The 26,652-nt window shown below is 31.7% G+C and overlaps 3 protein-coding genes across 5 annotated transcripts in view; all 3 read left to right on the plus strand.

Annotated features, from left to right (window-relative positions):
* Positions 1 to 8,841: 8,841 nt before the first annotated feature.
* Positions 8,842 to 12,300, plus strand: LOC137819696 (transcription factor AS1-like). Its single transcript, XM_068623614.1, has 3 exons — positions 8,842 to 9,191; positions 10,880 to 12,010; positions 12,070 to 12,300. The coding sequence occupies exon 2, from the start codon at positions 10,933 to 10,935 to the stop codon at positions 11,989 to 11,991; it is 1,059 nt and encodes a 352-aa protein (XP_068479715.1). The 5' UTR covers positions 8,842 to 9,191; positions 10,880 to 10,932; the 3' UTR covers positions 11,992 to 12,010; positions 12,070 to 12,300.
* Positions 12,301 to 14,461: 2,161 nt separating this feature from the next.
* On the plus strand, positions 14,462 to 17,573 carry LOC137819242 (transcription factor AS1-like). 3 transcript variants are annotated; one of them, XM_068623028.1, is made up of 2 exons: positions 14,462 to 14,796; positions 16,176 to 17,573. In XM_068623028.1, the coding sequence occupies exon 2, from the start codon at positions 16,233 to 16,235 to the stop codon at positions 17,277 to 17,279; it is 1,047 nt and encodes a 348-aa protein (XP_068479129.1). In that variant the 5' UTR covers positions 14,462 to 14,796; positions 16,176 to 16,232; the 3' UTR covers positions 17,280 to 17,573. The 3 variants fall into 3 exon arrangements, with proteins under 3 accessions (XP_068479129.1, XP_068479131.1, XP_068479130.1); XM_068623030.1 differs by having other exon boundaries at positions 14,506 to 14,684; XM_068623029.1 differs by lacking the exon at positions 14,462 to 14,796 and adding an exon at positions 15,475 to 15,785.
* A 4,420-nt stretch (positions 17,574 to 21,993) lies between these two features.
* LOC137819697 (ribonuclease II, chloroplastic/mitochondrial) overlaps positions 21,994 to 26,652 on the plus strand; it is a 36,949-nt gene continuing 32,290 nt past the window's right edge. The window contains exons 1-5 of the mRNA XM_068623615.1: positions 21,994 to 22,316; positions 25,826 to 25,982; positions 26,116 to 26,229; positions 26,326 to 26,403; positions 26,473 to 26,604. Coding sequence (XP_068479716.1) covers positions 22,090 to 22,316; positions 25,826 to 25,982; positions 26,116 to 26,229; positions 26,326 to 26,403; positions 26,473 to 26,604 — 708 coding nt within the window. The 5' untranslated portion in view covers positions 21,994 to 22,089. The remainder of the gene's footprint in view (positions 22,317 to 25,825; positions 25,983 to 26,115; positions 26,230 to 26,325; positions 26,404 to 26,472; positions 26,605 to 26,652) is intronic.

Below are 26,652 nucleotides of genomic sequence, written 5' to 3' on the forward strand. Positions count from 1 at the left end.
TATGGTCATCTGTTTTATATTTTTTTTAAGATTAAGGTTTCCTTGAGGAGTGTATGTTTTTAGTTTAATGTCATTCTCTCTAACATGTTGGAGTGTCAGAGAAATATAGGAAAAATTTATGATCTTTGTTAGGGTTAAGAATTACCATGTGACAATAATCAACAAGTATAATGAAAGAAAGATGTACAACAAAAATAATAAGAAAATGGAAGAAAATACCTTTGTTTCAAGGTCAATGTACCCCTTACCTGATAGACCCGAGGCGTAGTTTATTTTGATTTTTGAGGTTTAAATTCTTCTACCTGAAGAAGTTGCCTAAACTTTTGATCTTTGTCTTTTATTACAAACAAGTATGCACCAGGTTTATTTCTAAAGGAGTTTTTAACTAAGTGTGGTTCAACTTCAAATCGAATATTCTCTTCATTTAACTCCTTACAAAAGGTTTCTAAGGAAACAAATTGAATTTCAATGTCTGAGTTAGCTCAGGTTAGCTCCAGACAAAGAATTATGTTTGAGTTCTTTTTCTAGATCGGTAGGAAGTGTTGGGTTTTGTGGATGGTCCCCATCATTGGGTCATGAAATTCGTGGCATGCTTTTCTGTGTTGTTGATTCAATTGTTTAATTCTTTTTCTTGAATCAATATTATTTAGGATTTCTCTTTTGAATATACTGATCTATCTCATTTTAAATTTCAATTAAATTGTTGTCTTGAATACTTAGCTTTAATTTTTTAATCCTTGTCTAGAATTCATGTTTCGTCTTACATGTCTTAAAAATTCCATAGAATTAACCCTTATTTTTACACATTGTATGTCATGTTCAAAGTCTTTTGAATCCATAATTGTTATCAATTCATGAGTTGTGCTTAGTTTACAAATTGTTTGATAAGATGTTTTAGTCAATTTTTGCGTGTTAAACCTTTGGTGTCTTTTCATTTTGAGTCTTCGAGTTCTTGACTTGCTAATAGACCAATAGTGATCCTCATAATCCATTAATTCCATTATGTCTTGGAGTTTTGTTTCATTTCATTGGATTCTTTAGGTTTTTTCTTCGTGACAGGATTCAGTGAATTTGTTCTGGATTGGAAAAATTATTGTGAAATAAATACACATCCAAATTACATGAAATTTTAGATATGAGAACTTCTATGTGTTAGTCATCTTGTGTTAAAAATGCACATCCAAAAACGAAGTAGAAAATATATGATAAATCATAAAATTTTGGATGTTCATTGTTGACAAATTTTGAGCAAAGCTCAGCATTTCTCTCGATTTTTAATATGTTTCAATTAGCTCGATGCATCTTTTTTATATAAAATATTTACGACTGTATATTTTACTTCTTATTGGATGAGGAAGATTTTGTATTACTTCAATATCTATTTTATCATAGGTCGAAAGAAGGTATTCGATCCTAGACTTGAATTTATCAAGTTTTTGCCAATATAGAGGAAAAGTGTTCTCTGAGAGTCTTTTAACGAGAATTTTATCTTGAAAAACTTATTTTTTTTAAATTCTTAAACCCTAAACCAATTCAACCTTATACCCATATTTCAAGTGGTAGAGGTAGAAGTACATGAATTTTGTTGATAGTTGGGGTTATTGAGAGGTAATGACAAAATATTTGGAAAGATTTTTAAAAGTATCAACTATTAGGGTGAAGTTGGTTAGGGTCATATTCATGGTCGGTAGCATCCTACTTTAAAAAGGGGATAAAGTGAATAAGACATCAAATTGTTTGAAAAAAAAACTCTTATACAAAGGTAAAGTCTAAGTTATTTTGTGATGATTTCACGAAGATCCTATTAGAGTTATTTCACATCTCTATCGAAATGAACTCAACCTAAGCTTCAGAACACATGTTAAAGGAGGAGACAAACTCCTCAACAAATTCCCTATTTATATACTAGGAAGGATAGGTTGCAACTTCCCCAAGTGCCAAGGGTCGACAATCGGAGGAAATTAATCTTTCCTTTTCCTCTTGGCTACGCTTGGATATGCCATATGCAACACTTATTGAGAGGGAGCCTTACATTTTCCCTTAGAGGCAACAATGGCCTTGTTAGCCACCTTTGCAGTGAAAACCACTGTAGTAGCAACAGTGGGGGGGTGGAGAAGAAATTTTCACTATATCCCCTTCATAAAACACGACTCGAGGATGATTCTTCTCCAATGGCAACAACCTCCCTACTTACCAACGGGCAGTTTTGATTAGAGGAGTCAAAAAGTGAAGAAGAGGAAGTCATTGGTGTACCTAGAAGGAGAAGATGAAAGGCGAAATGGAAACACAAAATATAAGAAAATGCTCACACGAATATTCTAATGGACACACAAAAAAGAATGAAGGATTTTAAATTGTGACTATGGAAGGTGGGAAGTTTAAAACACTACACTTTTGAGGGAGAAACGAAGGGATTGCCAAGCATCGCGTCCTAGAACAACGTGGCACGAAAATGAAACGCCAATCACCAAAGCGACTTAACATCTTGAAGAAGTAAAAATCCATCACTAATGTTGAACACCCCTCATTAATACACATTGACAATCACATTGTATGAAAACAAGTCATGATGACTACAAAAGTCAAATAATAAGCTCGACCCCATGAAAGGTCACAAGCATCGACCCCAAAAGATGGATGTGAAAAGACAACCTTAGAACTAATCACTCACATCGATACTCGACAAACACTAAAAACTTGTTCATCAAACGAATTGGTCCATTCACACCTCATTTATGGATTTTAAGCTTGGAGAACTTATGTACTACCACCTCTTATATATTTTGAGATAATATATACAATATTATTTACAATTCAAACATCTCATATATTCATATGTATATATTAATAAATTCGATTATAACTTGCTAAGTACTTACACTTACACATGCGTACATACATACGCATGCACATGCATGCACACATACACACTCTCACACACGCATGTACACACCCGCACATCCATGCACACCCATACACATGCTTATACACACATACACACCAACATACCCATGCAAACCCACACGCACACAAACACACACTCGAACATCACAAATACACACTCTCACACTCACACCCACACAAACATCCACACAAACATGCATGCAGAGACACACATACACCCAACATTAAAGTATGAATCTTATAAATTTTATTAAAATATTAATTAATATGTATGGGATGAACTAAGATGACTTTTAGATTCATAAATTTTGTTAAAGTATTAATTAATATGTATGGGATGAACTAAGATGACTTTTATTTTTAAGGTTAAAATTACTTAATTACAATAAATAGTTGAAATTTAATTTATGAATGTTTATAATTTATATTACAATTTTATTATATATTTGCATTATTCAAATATCATAATACACTAATTATAACATTTTAATTTTTTATCTTTTTATTTTAATATTTTAACTTTGTAAAATAAATAAAAAATCAAAATGATCAACAAATCAACGTACCTTCTCGACTAACATGTTATTTTAAAGGAGTAAGGAATAGTAAATGAACTGAATTTGCTTCCATCCCACCGATTGATGACGTTCAAACATAAGAATCTTCACTTTTTTTCATCTATTTCTCTTTCCTAGAATATAAACTTTTACCAATTCATTGAAATATATAATTTTTTTAAGTAACTATTATAACAATTAATTTGCGCATATCATAATAATATTTGATTAAGCTATAATCTAGAAAAATACTCTTTTAAGAATTAAAATAAGAAAAAAAAGGTAGTTATAAAAATGAATTTTACAGTCATTTAATCCTAGTTTATAGTAAAATCATTAATTTTTATAACAATTATTTACAAGTTATACTAAGAAGAATTGTTTTATATTATCATTATAGTAATCATTAGTTTCTTAAAACATTTATGTTAGTATTATTTCGAAATGAATTTTTTATTCTATTTTTTTTTTATAACTTGACCATCAATAGCCAACAAATAAGGTTATGGCAAAATTTTCTTTTGGATCACGAAACATGTTTAGATTTGATTCACTCTTTTGACCCTTCGAGTTTGCATGGATTATAAGTATTGTAATAAAAAAAATCACTTTTAATATTTTTTAAGTGAATCTTATGTTTTTAATCATATTTTTAGAGCCATCAAGCATCAAATTTAGAAAGATTCAACTCTTTTTATTTTTTGTTTTTTATGATGAAGCCACTAGGGTTTTGAAATATATGTGATGACATGATAAGGTACATCATTCATTTTTATTCTTTTAACACCTCTGATAAGTTTCTTCTTCCCAGAGTATTCTCTTGCCATATGTAAGCATCCTGTGGTAACAGACATAAAAAAGACAAATACAAAGAAAAAGAAAAAGGAAACAAAAGGAAGAGAAATAAGTAAAAAAAATAAAGTTATTTGGTCAAAGGAAAATGAAGAAATGTTGTTTGAATAAAAATAAATACATAAAATAAAAGTTAATTTTAAAAATAAAATTTTTATCTAGAAAAAATTACACTTGTATTTTTTTAATGTTATAATGAATGATACTCATTTATTCTTAATTTTAAAATAGATATTTATCACTCCCACCATTAACGTAAATGAAGTTTGTTAAATATACATACACATAACAAGTCTCCATTAACTTCTACCTTCTAGGTGCTTATTTGTAATGCATCTTCTATACAACTTAGATAGAAAGTGATATAATTTGTATATTCTTCATCTTTATAAAGTTATGTAGTATGGAAAACTTAGATTTCATATTCACTCTTATAAGTATGAACCTTGTAAATCAACAACTTACAATTGTATAATTTAGAGAGGCTTTATGTACTTAATCTATGTTAAGAAAAATTCAATAGTCAAATTTTGTATTAAGTATTATTAAACAACAAAGTATAAAATATCAAACTTTGTCTGTAAAACATCCTTTTCTTTGCAACCGATAATATAAGATGTAAGTATTTCATCTAATAGATGATACAACATGTTGGAGTCTTTTTTTTATCGGATAAGCATTGTTGTGTTTTCACAATACACATATAGTTATAAAAACCATTGGTGGGATGATTTATTTAAATATATTATCAACAAATAGACTTATTCAACCGTAATACAATTAAGGGGGTTGTTGTATCCACAGGGAATAAAAAAAAATACCAAAATAATAATATTGTTCAAAATGATGTGAGAATACAATAAAAGTTGAGTGCATATGTGGTGTAGAATAAATATGATAATTTAATAGTAAATGATATATTTAGTGAGATCGAAACTTGATTAAAAAAAGCAATAGGTAAATGATTGAGAACAAGTGTTGGTATTGAAGTAGCTTTGTAAATCTTCTTTTGTTGTTATTTATAACTGCTTTGTATACTCTTTTTTTTTTAAATTATTTTTTATTTATATTTTATTTTAGTTTAACTTTAATTTACATTTTCAAAATTTATTTTTTACATTAAATTAATTTCTAAAAATATTTTGTTAAGTTATTACCCAAATATATTAATATACACCTAAATTTATTTTACCACTAACTTATCTTCATTCCAAACAATACACTTATATTCTCTCTTCTTTGTTTTTTTTTTTTCCTTTTTTACTCTATACCCTCAAAGTGAGTGATTTGATTGATATAATAGATAAAAAAAAATAAGTTTTTAATTGATAAATTTGTAAGATTATTATTTTATCTTGTGTTTAATTTTTTTTAGAATGAATAATGGTAAATTATTTGTACTTACTATCTACGTTTGGTTAAAACAGTATTCTCATTACAAATATCATTCTTGCTACAATTTAGGAATTCTATTGAAAAATAACTGCGAATTATCTAACATTGCCTCATGTACATGTAAAAATGTAGAAAATAGATTTTCAAAAAAGGAAATTAAAAATTAAATAAATTTTGAATAAAAATAATTATAAAAGATTAAAACAAAATTTTAGATTACCTAAAACTTTAAATAATATACATACATTGGTGTCCTATTTGAGCATATAATTAAAATTAAATATAGAACAATACACCAAATAATATAAAAAATACAGTTAAATTACAATAATTGAAAAAAAGAAGAACTAAAGTAACATGAGTTCTTTTATTGGAGAGAGTTTTGGAAGTCATCAATCTTCGTGCATATCATCTATTGTTTTATGCACTCTCTCAAAAGTTGAGTTGACATTGATCTTCAAAATGTTTAATCATTCCTACAACCCTTAAATATCATCCCAAATTTGTGAAAGCATATTAGCATTAGAGTAGACTCGGAGTTCTAGTTTAATCTCATGAACATGGTCCTTAGGTATTGGTGCATTTGATTGTCAGGATTTTGTTTATCATCTTGGTTGAATCTACCATGTTGTCAGACACCATTGACATTAACCACATTCAATTTCTTCAAATTATTTTCATTAAAAAGTGTGACTAGACTAAGTGGGCAGATGCATTTATAAATAAGTCCACAACATATTGAGCAATGATACATCTAATAAGAATGGTGTATGGAAGTGACATCTCGTTGTCCTTGAATTTCATCATGTGTTCCATGATGTGATAAGAAAAATTAATCAAAATGTTATTTTTATGGCCCATAACATAAATGCAAAATTAGTAGTTTATGGTCTCAAAATACGCATGAACATGTAATGCAAAAGTTCGTCATTAATATTTAAACTACTTGCATTTATGACACTTTAACCTTGCATCTATGGTCTGGCCATGAAACTCAATGTCATATCATGGTCTTACTACAGCTCCTCAGGGATGTTTAAAATGATAGTTTTGTTTTAACTTTATACTTGATATTCGTCATAGCCAACCAATATGTCAGTTTCATTTTAATCTTTCTCTTGTTATCCTCATTGTAGAGATGACTAACTTCTATGACTTTAAAGTTTGAATAAAATACTCTAATAAGATCTTCATAGTCAGAGAGTTATGATAAAGACAAATTGTTCCAAACTTTGAAATTTTAAGTGATGGTCAAAGTATATACCTAATTGTGCAAAATATAGAAAATGCATTAACTTTGACGATAGAACTATCATGATGTAAAAATCCTTCACATGTTCAATCATTTGATCACACTTGCTGAAAAAATATGTTTAATTTAACACCTCTTTGATGCCTAGTAGATTCATACGAGGACTCCCCCAACAGTGGTTAGAGTTTTTCCTTTCCTTTCCTTAACACTTTCCTATCTTTTATTTGTTGAAGACAAAGTCATCATTGCAAAACTAAATATTATGAAAACATCTCTCTTTACATATTTCCTATTTTCAATATGAATATTTGAAATGAAGCAATTTACAAAATGTAAAGGCATTACATGATGATAATAAAAATATTGGACATTTATTTAAAAGGACTTCCCACACAGGTCACAAAAATTCATATTCATGATAAAACAACAAAATAATCATATAACATGTTAGAAATGTGGAATTCAACCGCTTACACTCATTAACTTCAACAAATAGTTGAGAAAAAAAAGATAAAAGTTGTCTTAAAAGTTATTTTAAATGAGTCAATTTGGTCATTTTTGTTAAATTGACTTCAATGACGTTAACTCGATCGTTACCTAGCACGCAAAGTTACACAGTGAGGTAGAAAACAAAAATTCTAACTTTCTCTCTCTTCTTTATATGAACATTTGCTGCAAGAATAAGATGATATCGACCATCAAACTCCATTTCAAAGTCACCCAACTCTCCAATTTCAAGTGTCAAAGGTACTATTCCCTCTTATCTCTCTTATTTCACTTTTCAACGACCAAAACATTAAATTTATGTAACTTACCATATTTTTGGAAACCACTAGAGTTGAAACCAAAATCTACCACGTGAAACAGAATAGAAACCTAAAAGTTAAATCTATTGTCATCATAGTGAAATTGGGAAGGTCTTCACGGAGACTCTGCAACGTCATTCAAGAGTATCTTTGATGCTTGAAATTAGAGAGTTTGGTGACTTTGGAATGGAATTTGAAGGTTGTCATCATCACATCATTGCGACGAATATTCATTGAAAGTGACTTTATTCGACGCCATTAAAAAGAGAAAAAGTTAGGATTTTCATTTTCTGACTCACTATGTCACTTTACGTGTCAGATGATGATCTAATGACGTCGTTCAAGCCAATTTAATAGAAACAATCAAATTAACTCATTTTAAATAACTTTAATTTTTTTTAAAAAAAAATATAGAGACTAAATTGAGTAAAGTCATAAGATATTGAAAAAAAAGATAATTATGCCTTTATTTTTTTAATATAAAACATATATTAATAAAATACTAAATTTATTTTATATTGTTAATTACTTTAACATTTATTTTTATTATTCATTTTTATAATATAATTGTAAGTATTTAATCATTATTTATATTTATATTTATATATTTAAGCTATTTATTATGTTACAATAAAAACTAAATATTTATTATATTTGATTTAAAGTTAATCCACTAGATAATTCACACATAAAACTAGTTCTTTCTAAACTTTTGTCTAGTATCTTCCTAATTCAATGTCTCCCTTTTCACACTTTTTTCCTTTTCCATTTCTCCATCCTTTCTCTTTCTCTCTTTTGGTACTCAACAACAAAGGATAATCTCATTCTCCAAAATAAATTTTTTTTCTTGTCTCCATTTTCTACTAAGTCGAATTCATAATCTAGTAAAATTATTGTTTTTCTCATAATTTCTTAAAATAAATAACATACAATCACATTACAAACTTTTAATATTATTATTTTAATATTTTTTATATTATTTAATTATAAATTTACTTTTTATTATATATATTTATTAGTGTATAGATTGATGAATACATGTATATTAGTGGTGGTTTCGTTTCCCTCGCTCCTTCCCTCCCTTATCATTCGCGTGCCATCTTTCTCGCATATTAAGCGCTGAAACCGACGTACACACCTGTCCCCATTTTCTCTCTCTTCCCTGTCTTGTCTATTCTCACTTTCTCTCTCTTCTCTCTGCTCCATTTCAGTGCTCTGTCTTCTCCCCACCACCCCACTCTCCCTTTCTCTCACACTCATCCTATCATCATCATCATCATCTTCCTCAACATGCCATCCCTTTTGACCCTCCTTCTTCCCCTCTCTCTCAACGCCGCCGTTTCATTCCCCACAACATGCTGCTGACTACTCCCCCTTCCAACTTTCACTTTCCCCATTTCTTCTCCTTCGCTTTTCCCCATCTGGGTATGCTCCAGTTTCTTCATTCTCTCAAAAAGACTCGTTTTTTATTACTATCTCCAATGTTTGTTTGTCCTTCCTTTGCTGCCCACTTTTCAATGAACTCACTGTTCTCATTATTTTTAAAAAGGGTCATTATTTTACTTTTGAATAAGCTAAATCCAACACGCGCTTGATTTAAGTTGCTTGGTGATGTGATTTTGATGGATAAAAAATTGCGACAGCTGGGTATATTTTTTTTATATAATTCATTTCAAAAAAGGGATTTTGGTTGTCTGTTCTCTCATTGTTTTCTGGAATTCTTGATTTCGGAGCTGATACTTTTTTGCTCACTTTTTTGTTTTTGTTTTTCTGTTGATTATTATAGTTATTGTCATCCATTATCTCTGTGTGTCCTCGTGCAATACAATTGTTCTGGGGGGGTGTTGGTGTGCTTTTTGCTCTGTTTACTCTCACTGAATGTATTTTTTTTCATCTGTGATTTTTTGAGGTTAATTTGACTAAAATTGGTCCTTGCACTTCTCACGGCTGATGTTATGATTATTCATCTAATCACTTGGATTTTCTCTTTGATTTCAATTATTAGTTCATGGTTCATTATCATGTTGCTTGAGGAATATATGAACTAATTCAAAATGATATTTCAATGGAGACTCGTAATTTTCAAAATTCCGTCACTTAAACTTCTGGTTGTTATTGGAAGGTGTTGTGTTACACATTGTTGTTTGCTTAATAACAAAGGCTAGAAATTGATCCATGTAGCCAACTCCGTTTGGTCGTCTTCTTGTTCTTGTCCAGTTGAAACTAATATACTAACTTCTGAGCAAAAAAATAAGTATGATACATTAATACATAATTACATTCGTCAATCTATTTTGGACTATTTGATTTGTACTAGTAAAATATTATAACACTCGCATGGCGATTGTGGTTTCGTCTTAGGTACTTAGCTAACTGCATTGAAGTTATTCATCCTCGAGGTTTATGTGTTCTTTCCATGTTTCTTCTTTCTTGCTAAATATTTTTCGTGCTGGTTGGTTGATTTTATTTTTGATACTTCACTTCACAGTTATTGCTTTATCCTTCAAGCATGTTTTGTAAACAAAACAATTCTGTCAGATGTTTGCCATTGTCATATGGACTCTGATTTTAATATGTTATGGTGTATTGCATCACTGCAATGCTATTGCAATAGATTACCTTTGTGAGAAAATAATATTATGCCTCTATCTGGTAGATTTTTGCCTTCCTATTAAATTTGTAATGGATAAAAAAATGTGAGTTACATCTTGAAGTGTTATTTTATTGCTGCTTGAGATAATTTAATGCTGTTGTGAGTCAGTTTCTGTTGGTAGATTTTGTCTTCCTATGAAATTTGTGTTGTATATGTATTGAGTTTCATCTTGAAGAATTATTCTTATTGCTTCTTGAGATAATCTGGTTCTGTTGTAAGTCTCTTTTTATTCCTGATCCCTACTTGGCTTTTGTTACATAGCTGTTTTTTGCTATCTCCAAGCTTTAAGTTGATCCAAATGCATAGCTATTTTTACAGGAATCATCCAACAACTAGTGATCTTCTGATTTAGTTGTTGACTCATGCTTGAAGATTTTATGAAATCGTTTTCTGTTTGATATTTCTTTATTTCTCACCATGCTCTTGTGAATTGATGTTATGAGTGTCACAATTGTTCCAGTGACACGATGAGTTCAAGATTTGAGACATGGGCTGTGGGATTTGCACTTGGAAATGAAGGAGAGGCAACGTTGGAGAGCTGAAGAGGATGCTTTATTACGTTCTTATGTCAAACAGTATGGTCCTAGGGAATGGAATCTCGTGTCTCAGCGCATGAACACAACTCTGAACAGGGATGCAAAGTCATGCTTAGAAAGGTGGAAGAACTACCTGAAGCCTGGCATCAAGAAGGGGTCTCTAACGGAGGAAGAGCAGCGCCTTGTAATCCGGCTTCAAGCGAAACACGGCAACAAGTGGAAGAAAATTGCTGCAGAAGTTCCAGGTAGAACTGCCAAGAGGTTAGGGAAGTGGTGGGAAGTGTTTAAGGAGAAGCAACAAAGAGAGAATAAGGAGCTCAATAGAATCCCTGACCCTATTAACAACAGCAAGTACGAGCACATTCTTGAGAGTTTTGCTGAAAAACTAGTAAAGGAACAACATCCTTCACCATCATTTGTTATGGCTGCTTCTAATGGGACATTTCTGCGTACTGACACACCAGCACCTGCATCAGCCTTGCTTCCTTCTTGGCTTTCCAATTCTAGTAGTGCTGCTGCTGCTGCTGGCCCAAGTTCCCTTTCTGTGACACTAAGTCTTTCTTCCTCAACAGTTGCTGCACCTCCATTCTCATGGTTGCAACCTGATAGGGGACCAGACAATGTTCCTTTTGTTTTGGGGAATATACCAGCTTTCAGTGAAAACATGCTGATATCTCAGATGGTGGAGCACTGCAAAGAGTTGGAAGAGGGACAACGAGCTTTGGGTGCTCACAAGAAGGAGGCAGGGTGGCGGTTAAGCCGGGTGGAGTTGCAGTTGGAGTCAGAGAAGGCAAGCCGAAGAAGGGAGAAAATGGAAGAGTTTGAAGCAAAGATGAAGGCTCTTCAGGAAGAGGAGAGAGCTGCGTTGTGCAGAATCGAAGCAGAATACAGAGAAGAGTTAGCTGCATTGAAGAGAGATGCTGAAAACAAGGAACAAAAGTTAGCAGAACAATGGACTGCAAAGCATTTGCAGCTTACTAGGTTGCTAGAGCAGATTGGATGCAGAGGAGGGCTGCTTGAGCCAAATGCAAGATGAAGATATCTTTTGGAACAAGGTTCTCTTGTGACTTCAATTATATGCAGTTCACAAGATTAAGATAGCTTTTGAAAAAAGGTTCTCTTGTGACTTCAATTATATGCAGTTCACAAGATGAAGATAGTTTTGTGGTAAAATGGATATAGGTGTTCTTATGACTTCAATTGTTTGCATTTTGTGCTTGTTGTGATCTTGGTATATTTGTGTTGTAGATGTGTGCTATCAGTTTGTACCACTTGAGTAATTTCTGTGAGCACTTCAATTATAGTATCATCACTTCCAAGTATGTGAACTTAGTTTTTTTCCTCACCATACTTGCCTCCAAATTCTTTTCTTGGAGTGGCATTTGCTGAATGATTCTATGTAAATGTATCTAATCTTTAGACATGTTTGAAGCTTTCCTAGAAACACTTCTAGAAAGAGAAGAAAATAAAATAAAAATGAAATGAGTTATTCCATTAGATAAAATTAGTTTACCAAGTTCTTTTTTTAAAGTCTGGTAAGTTTTTCTTTTTCTTTTATTGTTTTAGAAATGCTATTGGGGAAGTTTGACTTGAATAAGTAGAGACTAAACACTACCATTGGGTTGAATTAGTGTAAAACATTTTCAAAAACAAGTTTCCTCCCATATATATTAAAAATTATTATTTATATCAAATTGTTTTAAGAATTTTATTTGTTTACAAAAAATTATTATATTACATAAGTTAAATCAACTACAATCTTTATATTCTTTTCATTTGTTTTATTTTAAAAACAACTTCAATATAAACAATTACACTTTTCACTCTTTCTCTTTTTTTTTTCATTTTGTTCCCTCTCTCTGATTCAAACACGTACAAGACACACATGCATAGATATATCACTTATGCATTATTTGTTTCTGGTTTCTGGGAGTGATTTTTTTGCAAAGAAAAGCAAAGAAAGTGAGAAAATCAAGAAATAAAATATTATTAAAATTTAGAAATTGAGTTCATGTTTTTTTCTTTTGCAAATATGCAAAGAATTGTAAGGAAATACAATTAAATATATTTTATAATTATTAAAAATTTACATAATATCATTAAAAAATTAAAATTATCCTTAATTTTATTTGTATCAATTTAATAATATTATTAATAAAAATAAATATAATTATTTATATAATAATATTAATTATAAAAATATATAAATTAATTAATTAAATTATTATTATTCAAATATTTTTAAAATCAATAATAAATTTGTAAATTTATATTTTATATTTTTTTTAAAATTAAAAATTTCTACACAATCATCTCATCACTCAAACTTAAATAAAACTTTCTATAGAAATCTAGTCTAATATATCCCAATCCAAACAATCTTACTTTTCTCTAAAAATCATTCCAAATTCAATTTTTCAAATCTCCTCATTAATCCAAAAACATCATTAATAAAATTTAAGTTTAACGTCCTAGTATATGTATTTATATTTTATGATAACTTAAAATTCTAATAATGATTAAAAAATAATATATATGAAATTGCATCCAAGTTTATAAAATAGAAAAAAGAACGCCTTTATTTGTACAAAATTAGACACACTCTTCCAATTCGATAATTAAAAATATTAAAGGATGAAAACACAGTTCATATAATTTCCTTTTATTGATTCAAATAAAAATATTTTTTCCTTAAATTATGTCCATTAAAATTTAATATAAAAATGAAAAATTTAGTGAAAATAAATTTTAATTAATTAAAATATATTCTATGATTTATATTTCCGTATTATCAGTATAAATATAAATATTCATTACATTATAGTTTTGTTTGGCAACTATTTCTTCGAAAACTTGATGTAAGAAGATTGAATCTACTATCATTCCAATACTTTGTTGGCTAGATAGTGTTAAAGATGATAAAATATTTTAAAAAAATGTTAATTTGATAATTAATAAATACACCAATTTATAATTTTTTTAAATTTTCTTTATTTTCTTATATAATTTATATTTCAGTAAAAGATTTTAGCAGTTATATTATGAAGTAATCTAATTTTTTTTTGTCAATGTATCAAAATTCTATTAAATAAGAAACACTAATTTACAGTTTCTTAAAATTTCTTCATTTTTTCCCATAACTCACATTTCAATAAAATATTGTTTTTTCTTATCCTTGTAACAGTATTAATAGGAAATAATTCAATATTTGTAAATATATGATTTTTTTAAAATGAAAAAAAGTTTTTTTAATACCATCTACACTAGAAAAACATATATTTAACAAATAATAATCTAATAATATTTTGAATTAAAAAATAAAATAAAATATTAATTTATTGAAGTGTGAGATGTATATTTTACTGTTCATAGTCTTAACATATCATCATCCACAAAATATCTCAGAATGTATTAAATAAGATGAAAGTAGTTAAAGTTTAATTAATTTTTTGATTGAATAGTGTATTTAAATTTAAATTTAAATAAAGAGAAGGTATATTCTTAGAGGATTTGCAGAGTGAATAATTTAGAAAGGAGTGAAGGAGGGAGTGTGGCATTTTGAAGCACTGAAACCAAAGTACCACACTGCTCTATTAATGCCTTTTTCCTCTCTTTTTTTTCTCTCTTGTGACCCTGTGCCCTGTCTTGTCCAATTCCATCTCTTTACCTACACCCCCACCCCACCAAATATTTTCTCTCTCTTCCATCAACAATGAACCAAGCTCCTAGGTAGTTAGGGACCAACTTCAACCCTTCTTCTTCTTCTTGCATTTTTCACCATTTCACTCACCAACCAACCAACCAAGGATGACTTTGTCTTTGGGTTCAGGGCTTTAGGATGGTGGGGTTTGAAAAACTGTTCTTTTCTTTGTTTTTCTATCTCTCTGTGCCTCCCCACTTTTGGTGAAGTTTCAAGTTTTGTTCTTTCTGATTTTCTCTTTTGATGCTGTTTAAGGGCTCTAGATTGTGGAAGTTTTGGTGTTGTTTTGCTCCCATTGTTTGTTTCGGCTTAGTTATCTTTGCTTTGGTTTTGAGTCAAGTTTTGTTTGTAGAATGATTCTTAAATCCTATGCCTTTTTAAGTATGGGATTTTTTTTTATATTTTTAAAATGCTTACTTTTTATTGAATATTTATTTTATAAACCAGTACCAATATTTGTGGAACATTGTTGTGTTTTCTTTTATTCCAGTAGTTTCCACTATGCATTTATGCTTTGTTTTTGAGTTTGTATAGCTGATTCCATGATGACTTGAATAACTTACCTAATGTCTTGGGAGTCTTGTAACCAATCCTGAAATTAGTGTGATTCAATGGAAAAAATTAAGGAGTGTGTATCTGTCTCATCGAAACCAATGCTTCAGATTCCATTATTCTATTTTGGAATAAAAGATAAGGAGGATAATGTTGTTTTATTGAGTGATGTGATTGTTTTTGGCTACTGCCCTTATATAATAATTAATAATTCTGAAAACTGTATATTAAAGGACCTGAAGAATTATTCAGTTTTAGAAAGGTTTGTTGCAGCCATTTTTAATTCAGTAGTATGCCAGTTAAAAAATTTCTCTGGAAGATCTTGGCAAAAATAGCCATTATTTTAATCTGCTTTCAACTTTTATACTCAATCATCACGTGTCTCTGGAAGATCTTGACTAAATAGTCATTCTCTATGTTTCTTTGGTTGGTAGTTTATGTATGCTGCACATGCATTCTGCATATTGACAGTGTGCTAAGTGTTCTATTCTTAGTGCGAATTCTGTTTTCTGCATTAGGCTAGGCATGACATTGTCATGAATTGATTTGAAGATGATCTTGCTTCAATGTTGAGCACGGTATGAATTATTATGAACACTTTGGAATTTTAGCAGAAAGTTCATTTGTGTTTCTATTGTTGGTCATCAAATTAACTTTCTATCACTCTTCTTTTAGTAAACTGTTAATTTCGGACAAACACTAGAGTCAAGAAGCAAGTAAATGAAATTCAAATCCATTGTAATTTCTGTCACTGTTGACCCAACAGTTACACTGTATTGCCATGAAAATTATTTGAAGCAATTACCTTCTTTCAAGAACTTTGGTTTTTATGAAATTATATATAGTTTGAGCTTTGTTTAGTAGTGTTGCACCTTAATTTTGTGATTAGTTGAAATGATATGTTATTGTTGTGTTAATAGGTCTTTAATTGTTTGATCTTGCAATCATTGTTGTCATGAATTATGCAGATACAATAATGAAGAGTTCAAGATTGAAGAAATGGGCTGTGGGATTTGCAGTTGGAAATGAAGGAAAGGCAACGTTGGAAGGCTGAAGAGGATGCATTGTTATGTGCTTATGTTAGAGAGTATGGTCCTAGGGAATGGAACCTTGTGTCTCAGCGCATGAACACAACTCTGAACAGGGATGCAAAGTCATGCTTAGAAAGGTGGAAGAACTACCTGAAGCCTGGCATCAAGAAGGGGTCTCTAACGGAGGAAGAGCAGCACCATGTGATCCGGCTTCAAGCGAAACACGGCAACAAGTGGAAGAAAATTGCTGCAGAAGTTCCTGGTAGAACTGCCAAGAGGTTAGGGAAGTGGTGGGAAGTGTTCAAGGAGAAGCAACAAAGGGAGAAACAAGAGATTAACAAAGCAATTGGTCCAGTTGATAACACCAAATATGATCACATTCTTGAGACTTTTGCTGAGAAGCTAGTGAAAGAACACCCTTCACAATCATCATACCTTATGGCTGCTTCTACTGGACCATTTATCCATACTGATGCACATGCAACTGTTCCTGCACCTGCACCTGCATCTGCAGCAGCAGCATTGCTTCCTCCTTGGCTTTCAAATTCTAGCACCACCAATCCCTCACCAGCAATTATGCCACCTTCCCCTTCTGTGACCCTCAGTCTCTCATCAACTGCACCTCCTCCCCCTTGGTTGAATGTAACAACACCTCATGGTGATGGCATAGTAGTTTCAGAGTTAATAGACTGCTGCAAGGAGTTGGAAGAAGGGCATCATGCTATGGTGGTGCACAGGAAGGAGGCAGCATGGCTGTTAAGAAGGGTGGAGCTGCAGTTGGAGGCAGAGAAGGGAAACAGAAGGAGGGAAAAGATGGAGGAAATTGAAGCAAAGATTAAGGCTCTGGGGGAAGAAAAGAATGCTGCTTTGGATAGGATAGAAGCAGAATATAGAGAACAGTTAGCAGGGTTGAGAAGAGATGCAGAAAGCAAGGAGAAGAAGTTGGTTGAGGAATGGAATGCAAAGCACATGAGGGTAGTGAAGTGTATGGAACAAGTAGGATGCAGAATATCCAGAATTGCTGAGCCTAATGGAAGATAAATAGAAGAAATTATTCAGAAATTTGCTCTTTATGTAGTTTGGATCTTGTAGTCCAACTATCTATTTGTATTGATCTTGCACTAGTTGCATCCATCTTCCTGAATTGAATTCTTGCTGTGTTCAAATTTCCCTTCAACTGTGTTGCATCTCAGTGAAGGAATTCTTGCTGTGTTCTAATTTTCCTGCAAACTGTGTTGCATCTCAGTGAAGGAAGGATGTGTTGGTTCTGAAGAAATTGCTACTCATTTGGGTAATCTTGTTTATATATAATAATAGTTTGAAACAGGTTTATATGGAGAACGTTTGATTGGTGCAAAAAATATGTGAACAGTGAATATAGATTGTTCTTTGATTCTATTTCAATAGTTGGTATTAAAAAATAAGTACATAAATAATGTGTCACTATCTATTTTTTTATTTTATTTTTATATAGTTATATCATTCGAATTCTCGGTTTTTTGAATTTAAAAATATTTTGTTTAGTTAGATGAAGTTAGCTTATGATTTATGATTTTATTTATTTATTTAATGAAAATAGGTTGTTTTTAACAAAGAATTAAAAGAGATATAATTAATTTACTCTTTATTTTACCAGACCGAACTTCGACCTTCATTTTTGGTTCGTGGTTGCTGATGCCCCACAGAATTCGATTCCTTGATGGTTGAATTTTGAGAATTTTTTTTTCTCTAGGGGTGGGTGAGGAAGAAGAAAGAAAAATAAAATTAAAAATAACTTTTTTGAAAGTAAAAACTGATTTTGAAAAAACTAATTAAGATTGGGAGAAATTTTTTTAAATCGTTTGAGAGGAAAGAAATTAAAAAGTTATGTAAGGTGAAATATATTTTGGTTTTGTAGAAAATATAAATATTTTAAAATGGAAGGAAATATTAAATTTTTGTGAATTTTTATTGGTCAATTAAAAATTTGAAAGGATTTTAAAAAAGTAGTTTGAAATATAAAATGAATAAAAATATATGTAGTGCATTTTTTATGTTTCAAAATAGGAAAAAGTAAAAGAAAAATGTTTTGTATTAAATAAATGTATTAAAAATTGACTTAAATTTTGGGAGTTTTTTTTTAATTTGTATGAGGGGGGAGGGGAGGAGGAGAGGGGGGAATAAAACAAACATTGTTTTTTCTTAATTGTTTTTTGAAATTAAAGTTTTGTTTATTTCTTGGTTAAAAATGAAAATAAATTAATAATATAAAAATGATTGAATTAAAATTTTGAAAGAATAATAAAGATGAAAAGAGAATGAAATGATATAGTTTATATGTGATGAAAACTATTTAGTCTTGAAACTTTTAGTTAAGAAGATAAATAAAGATCGAGTATTATTGGAGGAAAAACACTCATAAATTGAAGAATATTTGTTTTCTTCCTAATCTTGTAAAAATTGTATAGGGTAGTTAGGAATTATTTTTGGAACAAGTAGAGTAGGGTGTAAATAGAAAAGATAGTAGGGTGTAAAATAGGAAAAGAGGGGTGCAAATAGGAAATTAGACAAGGATGATATGAAAGTCCACATGTCATTTCCTTAATGGAGAGGATTTTCCTCCAATGAAGACATGTCACTTGTCACTCTCCCAATAAAGAGGATTTGCACTAATAAGGAGGTGACACTTGTCACACTCTCATTTGAGAGGTTTTGAAAGACTTTCTCTTATAAATAGGGGTCTTTTGTACATGTTTTTTAACTTTGATTAGAGTAAAGAATTGTTGTCCATTTTTTTAGAAACTTCTACTTGTCAAAGTTCTCTTTAGAGTTATTTTCTTGCTTGACAAATTTCTAGACTCCTCCTAGTAGTGTTGGCCCAACCTCAATCTAAAAACTAAGTGTTGGTCTAACCTCACTTAGATTGAAGTCATAATTTCCATCTCCTCTTTGAATTTTTCTACACTTCTTACATGTTTTCACTATCATTCATCATTTGTACAAGAAATTCAAACCAAAACATTGAAGAAGAAGATCTACACATGAGCATGCAAAGTCGGATTGCATCATTTAGCAGCCACAAAATTTCCTCTGTAGATCTTGTTAACTTGGCATACAGTTCAATCATTGTAGGAAATGGAAATAAAGACTTCCAAGTTAACAATTGATAAACATTTTCATTAGTTATTATCTAACTAACATCATACCTTGCCCTTATGTGGTTAACTGAGCTTGGAAGTAGTACAACTTCATCAATATTGTCTGATTTGGAAGTCCCAAAGCGCCACAAAATTTCTCATTTAATGTTTCGTTTGCATCCGAGTGAACACTATTCGCTCAGATAGAAAAGAAAAGAAAATGTTGGTTTGTTTCCAATGAATTAAGCGAATTGAAAAACGTTGATTTGGGGAAGAGGGATAACAACAATCCCCTCTACCATGCAAAGAAAAACCGTAAAAGTTTACAAAAATTTACATATATCAGTAAAAAGTTAAAATTATCCTTAATTATTTTTTTATACACATATAAAATAAAACTTTATATATTATAATAAAAAATATTATATATTTATAATATAAATAATAATTAATTATAATAATAAAATAAACATATTTATATAATAATAATATAAATGTATTTAGATAGTAATAGTAAAATAAAATAAATTAGTATATAAATGTGTTCTCGCCGGTTGACTTGGGTGGAAAGTTCTGCTTCTAACCTGTCTCCTTTAGATTCTGTTCTACGTCTTCTCGTCTCATTGGAACGTGGCTTTATTGAGACAGAGGGGACTCTACCTGTTGATCACACTCCGACGATCAAGTCAGTGAGAACTTAAGAAAATAAGATAAGTATTCAGTTTCAGTCTAGTATTCAGAAACAACGTACCTTTACCTTGGGTCTCAAGCCCCTTTTATAACTACTCTTGTAATGGCTTTCACTCACGAGAATATAATCTCAACTGGAAGCATACGTAACAGAAAAACATTATGTTCACGGGCACCTTCACTCATGGTGCTACAACAAAAGAGAATCTAATGCACCTTTATTCTCGGGTGCTTTCTACTCATTAACAACTTTATATTTTCAATTAACAGCTTTATGCATACATATATTCAGTTAACAACTACAAATATATTGATGCATACACTTATCTATTAACATATATACATATTTAACTAACAACCTCTTATTAATACCTGACAAAACTTATTATTTTAATTATTTTCCATCGGGCTTACCAATAAAACTGACCAAACTCATGACCCACCCGCTGGGCCCAACAACTGAGCTGACCTACCCACATGCTCAAATCGAGGTCCCGAGATCCCGAGTGCTCCTGCCCGATACACAAGCCCCCAGGCTCGAGCTGAGCTTGGCTAAGCGAAGAGGCTTTTGAGTGCTTTGGCAGCTGACCTGATGGTTTCTCAGTGGGTAGGTGTGGCGTAGTGCACAAAGTGTTTTTTGAGGTGACGTCTCACCACACTCAATCCCAAGCGTAGACGTGGCACATCCATCAACGGTGGGAAAGCATTGTCGCTTGCCATTCCCCTTTGAAATTCTCACTCCTACTCCACTACTCCATTTCCCCAAAATCTCCCTCCTTTCGTCTTCTTCCTCACACAATCTTTCACTCTTCAGAAAACTCCTCGCACTCTCAAAACTTCTTCTTTAAGATTTCCTCTTCCTCTTGCGCCATCAAGATCTTCTTCAACAAAGTAAACTCTTTTCTTCACTTGCTTAACATAACATGTACTTTCTCTTTACCATTCTCCATCATCAAGCATTTATTTATCGATTATACTGCATGGGCTCATCATTAAGCCTTTCATATTATTAATCACATTACTGGAGCTGTGATCCTTTATGGATTTACCATTTTCTGTTGATAATTGTTGCTTACCGGCTAATTGCATTGCATGATTGTATGGTTCCCCTTATCTCCATTGGCTGACAAGAAACGAGATAGGGCAGTCATGCGTCCAGTTAGCTGCTAGACCTCTTTCACATTGGCATGGCTCCTCATTCCTATGATGACAATACATTTGTCGGGGATCGCCTTTATACCCCTTTCAGTCAGCAAAAACTCAAGGAACTTCTCTGCTTCTACCCCGAACACACACTTATCTGGATTCAGCTTCAAATTATATTTAGTTATTTTCGTGAATAGCTCCTCCAAGTCAACAATGTGCTGATCTCTCTCTTTTGACACACGTATCGGACACGCCTTTTAAATGGTGTGTCCATGTCAGACACACGTATCAGACACCAACACTCGTATGACACTCGTATAATACATATCGGTGAAGTGTCTAATTTAAAAAAATATTTGTTAGATTTTTGACAATTTTAACACGATTCTAATACAATTTTAAAAAGAAAAAGTACATTAATTTTTTAAAAGATCAAACTTATTGTATAAATTTTATTATGATTATAAAATTAAGGAACAAATATTTTGAAACCAAAACCATGAGAAACATCTTTTTGTTAAAAAAAAAATAAAACATACTTATTCATGTCAATCTTTATTGTCAATTTATATAATTTGTAATTATATAACATATAAATTTGTGTTTCGTATCCTATATTTTAGAAATTATACGTATCTTCGTGTCCATATCGTATCAATGTCGATGAGTTTAAATTGGATTAAACTAAAAATTCAAATTAATTCAATTAATTTGATTTGAATTTTATAATCGAGTTAATTTCAATCAAAAAATTATTTTATATTTTTATTCATTTAAAAACATTATTCTAGAAAACTTACTAAGATATAAACCCTTGAATCTGCACCACTCACCCACAGAAGACAAAACAGCACCATCCTCACTACTCCACCCATGCTTCTCTGAAACTTTCTTTCATCATGGCCGTTCGAGCAGTAGCCACCTGCTCCCTCTTCCGCCCTCCCTCTCCGTCCCTCTTCTCCGCCACCCTCCGCCTCTACTCCTCTCGCTACCGCTTCTCCCGCTCCCTCCGTCATGCCTCCCACTCCCACGCCCGCTCCATCCACTCTGTCTTCGACACTGTCATGGAAGAGCTCCGTGCCACGCGCAGAAGCCGCCACAAGCGCGTTTCCGCCGCGGCTTCAAGGTACTCTACTACTCTCTCCTTAGCAAGGTTTATTGCCATATCTTCTATTTCAAATCGTGTAAACAACTCTGTCTGTGCCTTCAAATTGCAGTCTCGAATCGTAGGGTATGTTTGGATAAAGTTTTCTTCATCTTCCCACGCCCTTACAAAATAAATGAAAAAATAAACAAAATTAGTTTTTCTGCAAGGTATTTTATGTATAAACAAATAACTAGAAACGTTTCGATATCAACTTCATCACATTCTCTCCATAACAAGAGAGCATTAAATTAATTTGAACCTTGTTGCCCAGTGAAAAGTAACAGTTTCAAACATGGTAGTGGGAATCGCCTTAGGAGCACGGCTGATGTTGTCTGTCACGCAAAGGCTTTGCAAGCTAGTGAGGCTTTATTTATGTTGAGAAAAAAATTTAATAAAGTAAAAGAGATATGCTATCTTTAATAATGAAGATATGATATGCATTCCTATTAATACATATATAATCTAGATATTCTTTATTATATAATATTTGCTCCTTATTTTTATAATTATAACTATCTTGTTCAAGTTGGAGCATAAGTCATATGTGTCCGGTTTGCTGCAAATAGAATCGATATTTGATCCTCTTAAAAATTTTGTGAGTATGTCAGCTAATTGTTCACAAGAGTTGACAAATTGAGTGATGACTCTAGTTTTCTCTTATGAAATGATAATTCTCCTCACTATGTTTCGTTAGAGAAAGAGAGGACTAAAGGCAATGGTAATACTGCGTAGTTGTCACATATAAGGTGCAGTTGAGAATTGTTTTTTCAAATTTAAGCACTTTGAAGAGTTGTTTTAGCCATATGAGCTCACACGTGACTATCACCATTGCATGTATTTTGCTACTACACTTGATCTTGCCAAAACATTTTGTTTCTTACTTTTCCATGATAAGAAATTACCTCCGACTAGAACACAATATCTTGAAGTGGAGCGTTTATCACTTGGTGTGATGTAATCCTTAAGAGGATGGTAGAATCTTGATGAACTCAAAAGGGGTTGAAAAAGAGAAAGTCCATGGAAGAACATTGAAAGGTTGTGAAATCATGGGTTCCATGGCGATTCATTTTTGCAACTCAAGAAAACAACATGTAAAAAAACAAGAACAATTTTCAAAATGAAATAGAAACTGGATTTAGAATTGAAATGGGGTAAAAACACAAAGATAATTGCACAAATTGAAATGGGAATAAAACACAAAGGTAAAAACACAAAGATGTTTCTTAAAGGATAATTGCAGGAAGATTTACCACTTGAAAAAACTTTTCAAGATAAGAACCAAAACAAGAGAAGAACTCTCTCATGACCCACAACACAAAGATATATCTCACAAAATGATTTCATATATTATTCAAGAGTGATTTACAAGAGGCACTAGCTTCTTTATATAGAGAATGTCACAACCTAGACTAGGAAAAGACACCCAACAAGTGTTTAGAAAATTTAGAAAAGCCAAATGTAAATATAAGACTACTTAAGCTAAAGTTAACTCAACTAGTCATATGTTTAATTCTTAGTTAATTAGTAAATTACTAATTAATTCTTGCACATGGGTGGTTCCTTGAAATTAAGGAGAGACACATGATTGTTCCTAACTTTAAGGCAAAACTCATTATTACACCTTCAAGAAGCACTTGTGGCGCATGGAGAAGTCGAAAACCATGTGAAGTAGTTATAACCATCATTACACTCACAAAGGTAACATTGTTTAGTAAGAACAAATTCAGTAGTTGTAGTGAGATGAGATTTGTAGCCCAACCCACTAAACTATAACCCAATTTTGGAAGCCCAAGTGGAATAGTTAGACTTGTTCATCTCAGTAATAATAATTTGATTAGAAAAGATGGTAGATTATGTTCCAGAGGTTGATGTGGTGTTAAAAAACATTTTCTTAGGAAAGAGAGACATTGAACTGAAACCATCTGTTTCTGAGACAATACAGAGGCTTTATTTATATTGGTAAAAGAAGTCAATGAGATTTAAGATCCTTTAATAATAAAGATATGATATGAGAATAAATAAACATGTTTTTAATATTACATATATAATTTAGATATTCTTGAATATATAGGATTTGCTTCTTATTTCTATAATTATAACAAAGGTGAAGTTCTTACCATGAGGAACACACTTTCGAGCATGAAGAGGTTGGCAAGGGAAGGAAACACGCTTGAGAAAGCAACATATATTATTCTAGAGAGAGCAAGATGAGTTGGGAGAGGGAGAGAGGGTGTGCTTTGCGGAGTGACTGCGAAGCAACACTGTAAAAAGAAAAAGAATTGGTGTGGAAGGTGAACCAAATTACTGTGAGGATCAGCTAAATCTTATAGTGTGAAAAAGTGATTCATCATAGAACACATGAGTCTCTAGTCAACCTTAGAATTTACCTATGTTGGAGGTTCCACATCGACCAAAGATTAGAACATTTCATAGTATATAAGCAAGTGCAAACCTCACCTTATGACCCGGTTTTGTAAGGTTGAATTAGGCTAAAGTCTCCTTCTTAATAGGTATCAGAGCCATTTGGAGTCCATCCTAGTGAGAGTTTGTTGGGTTTATCAAGCTACCCGCTATCGAACCACCCATAAATATATAGTTATACGCACAAGTTGGCAGCCTCGGCGTGAGAGGGTGTTTTGGACATTTCATAGTATATAAGTGGGTGCAAACCCCACCTTATGAGCTGGTTTTGTAAGGTTGAGTTAGGCTTAAAGTCCACTTCTTAATAACCTAAAAAATTAGTTTAAAAATATAGGGACATTATTTTTTCTATTAAGGACATTTCATGTATTTAGTTATGCATTAATTTTAGTGATGCACTTATTTGAAACTTTTGATCTTATTACTCTCCACTTTGAATATGGAATTTATAGTATCACGATATAAATGGAACAAATTTTGTTAATTGCTTGAAATAAATTATGTCATAGAATCCTTATAATACAAAGGCAGGCACTAATGGTTTAGAAAAATATGCTGTTCTTTTTCCAAGTGCAGTATATTTTCTTTTTTATATATTTTTGAAATCCTAACAATAAGTAATTTTTCCTACAATAACTATGGTTTGTAGTTTAAAGAATATACAAACAAAAGCCTGCTTCATGTTCTAGGCTCCAAAAATGGTGGTGTTTTTATTTTATTTTAAAAGGAGACACTGAAAAGTTAGAAGTTGAACAATTTTCTGAAAAACTTCTGTCAAGAAAGTTTTCAGAAGGAATAAGTAATTGTATCCAAAATTTGTTTTCTTTTCATATTTTTATTTGCTACTTATGTCTGTTGTTCTGTTTACAGGAAAATTGTTAATAAGGTGTAGTGGTTACAAACTTTTAAGTTACGTGAAAATCTATTTTCTGCAATCAACTTTCCTAGAGTCACATTTGAAAATATTGCCATAGAAATCATCAATAGTAATTTTTGTATAAAGCTTGATCTGGTATTTCCTAGTCTTCTGATTGCTTCAGTTTTTAATTTTTGTATCTATTTGGCAGCATGGGATTGTTGAATAAAGAGCTTGTTGAAGATAGACTTGTGAATCGTTCATTGCAGAAAGGGTTGCTTTTGGAATTCAAGAAGGATTCTGATAGAGTATTGCTAGCAGTAGCTCAGAGACCTGATGGCAAGAAGAACTGGATGGTTTCTGATCAGGTTCTAGTTGAAACAACATAATGCGGCATGTTTAATAGGTTGCTAGGTGTTGGTTCTTCTTGCATTTTTTATAAATGCTAAATATTGCTGGATTGTGTAGTCTAACTTTTTTGTTGGTTTTGTTGGGCTGAAGAATGGTGTCACTTCTTCCATCAAACTGCAGCAAGTGACATATATTGTTCCTGGTATTGATAATTTTGACCAAGCAGATATCACAGATTTTGCACTAAAGGCTCAGGATAACATGGTCAGTTCCTGTTCCACAATGGCTATGGTAACAGATAAGCCAAATTTATAACTTTTTACATTTGTCAATTACTAAATTCTTGATGATATGCAACAGGACCCATCTCTACTAGAATATGCTTGGGTTGAGCTCCTAGAAAAGAATAAGTCTGTCACAGTTGAAGAGTTGGCTGAGGTAATATGCTTTATTGACTAGATGTCAAAGCATGCTTTTCTGTCCATACTTGAGTTGCTTGTTCTGCAGATAATTTATGGCAGCACCGAGCCCCTTGAGAGCTATTCCGCTCATCTCTTGCTATCAACAGATGAAGTATACTTTACTATATTGGAGACTAAAGGAGCTCGTTCCATTTATGGACCTCGACCAAGTAGGCAGGTATATGTATTAGTTTCACATTTACGGTAGTTTTTGAAGATTATGGAT

Source organism: Phaseolus vulgaris, chromosome 10, assembly GCF_000499845.2.
Source record: "Phaseolus vulgaris cultivar G19833 chromosome 10, P. vulgaris v2.0, whole genome shotgun sequence".
Lineage (NCBI taxonomy): Eukaryota > Viridiplantae > Streptophyta > Magnoliopsida > Fabales > Fabaceae > Phaseolus > Phaseolus vulgaris.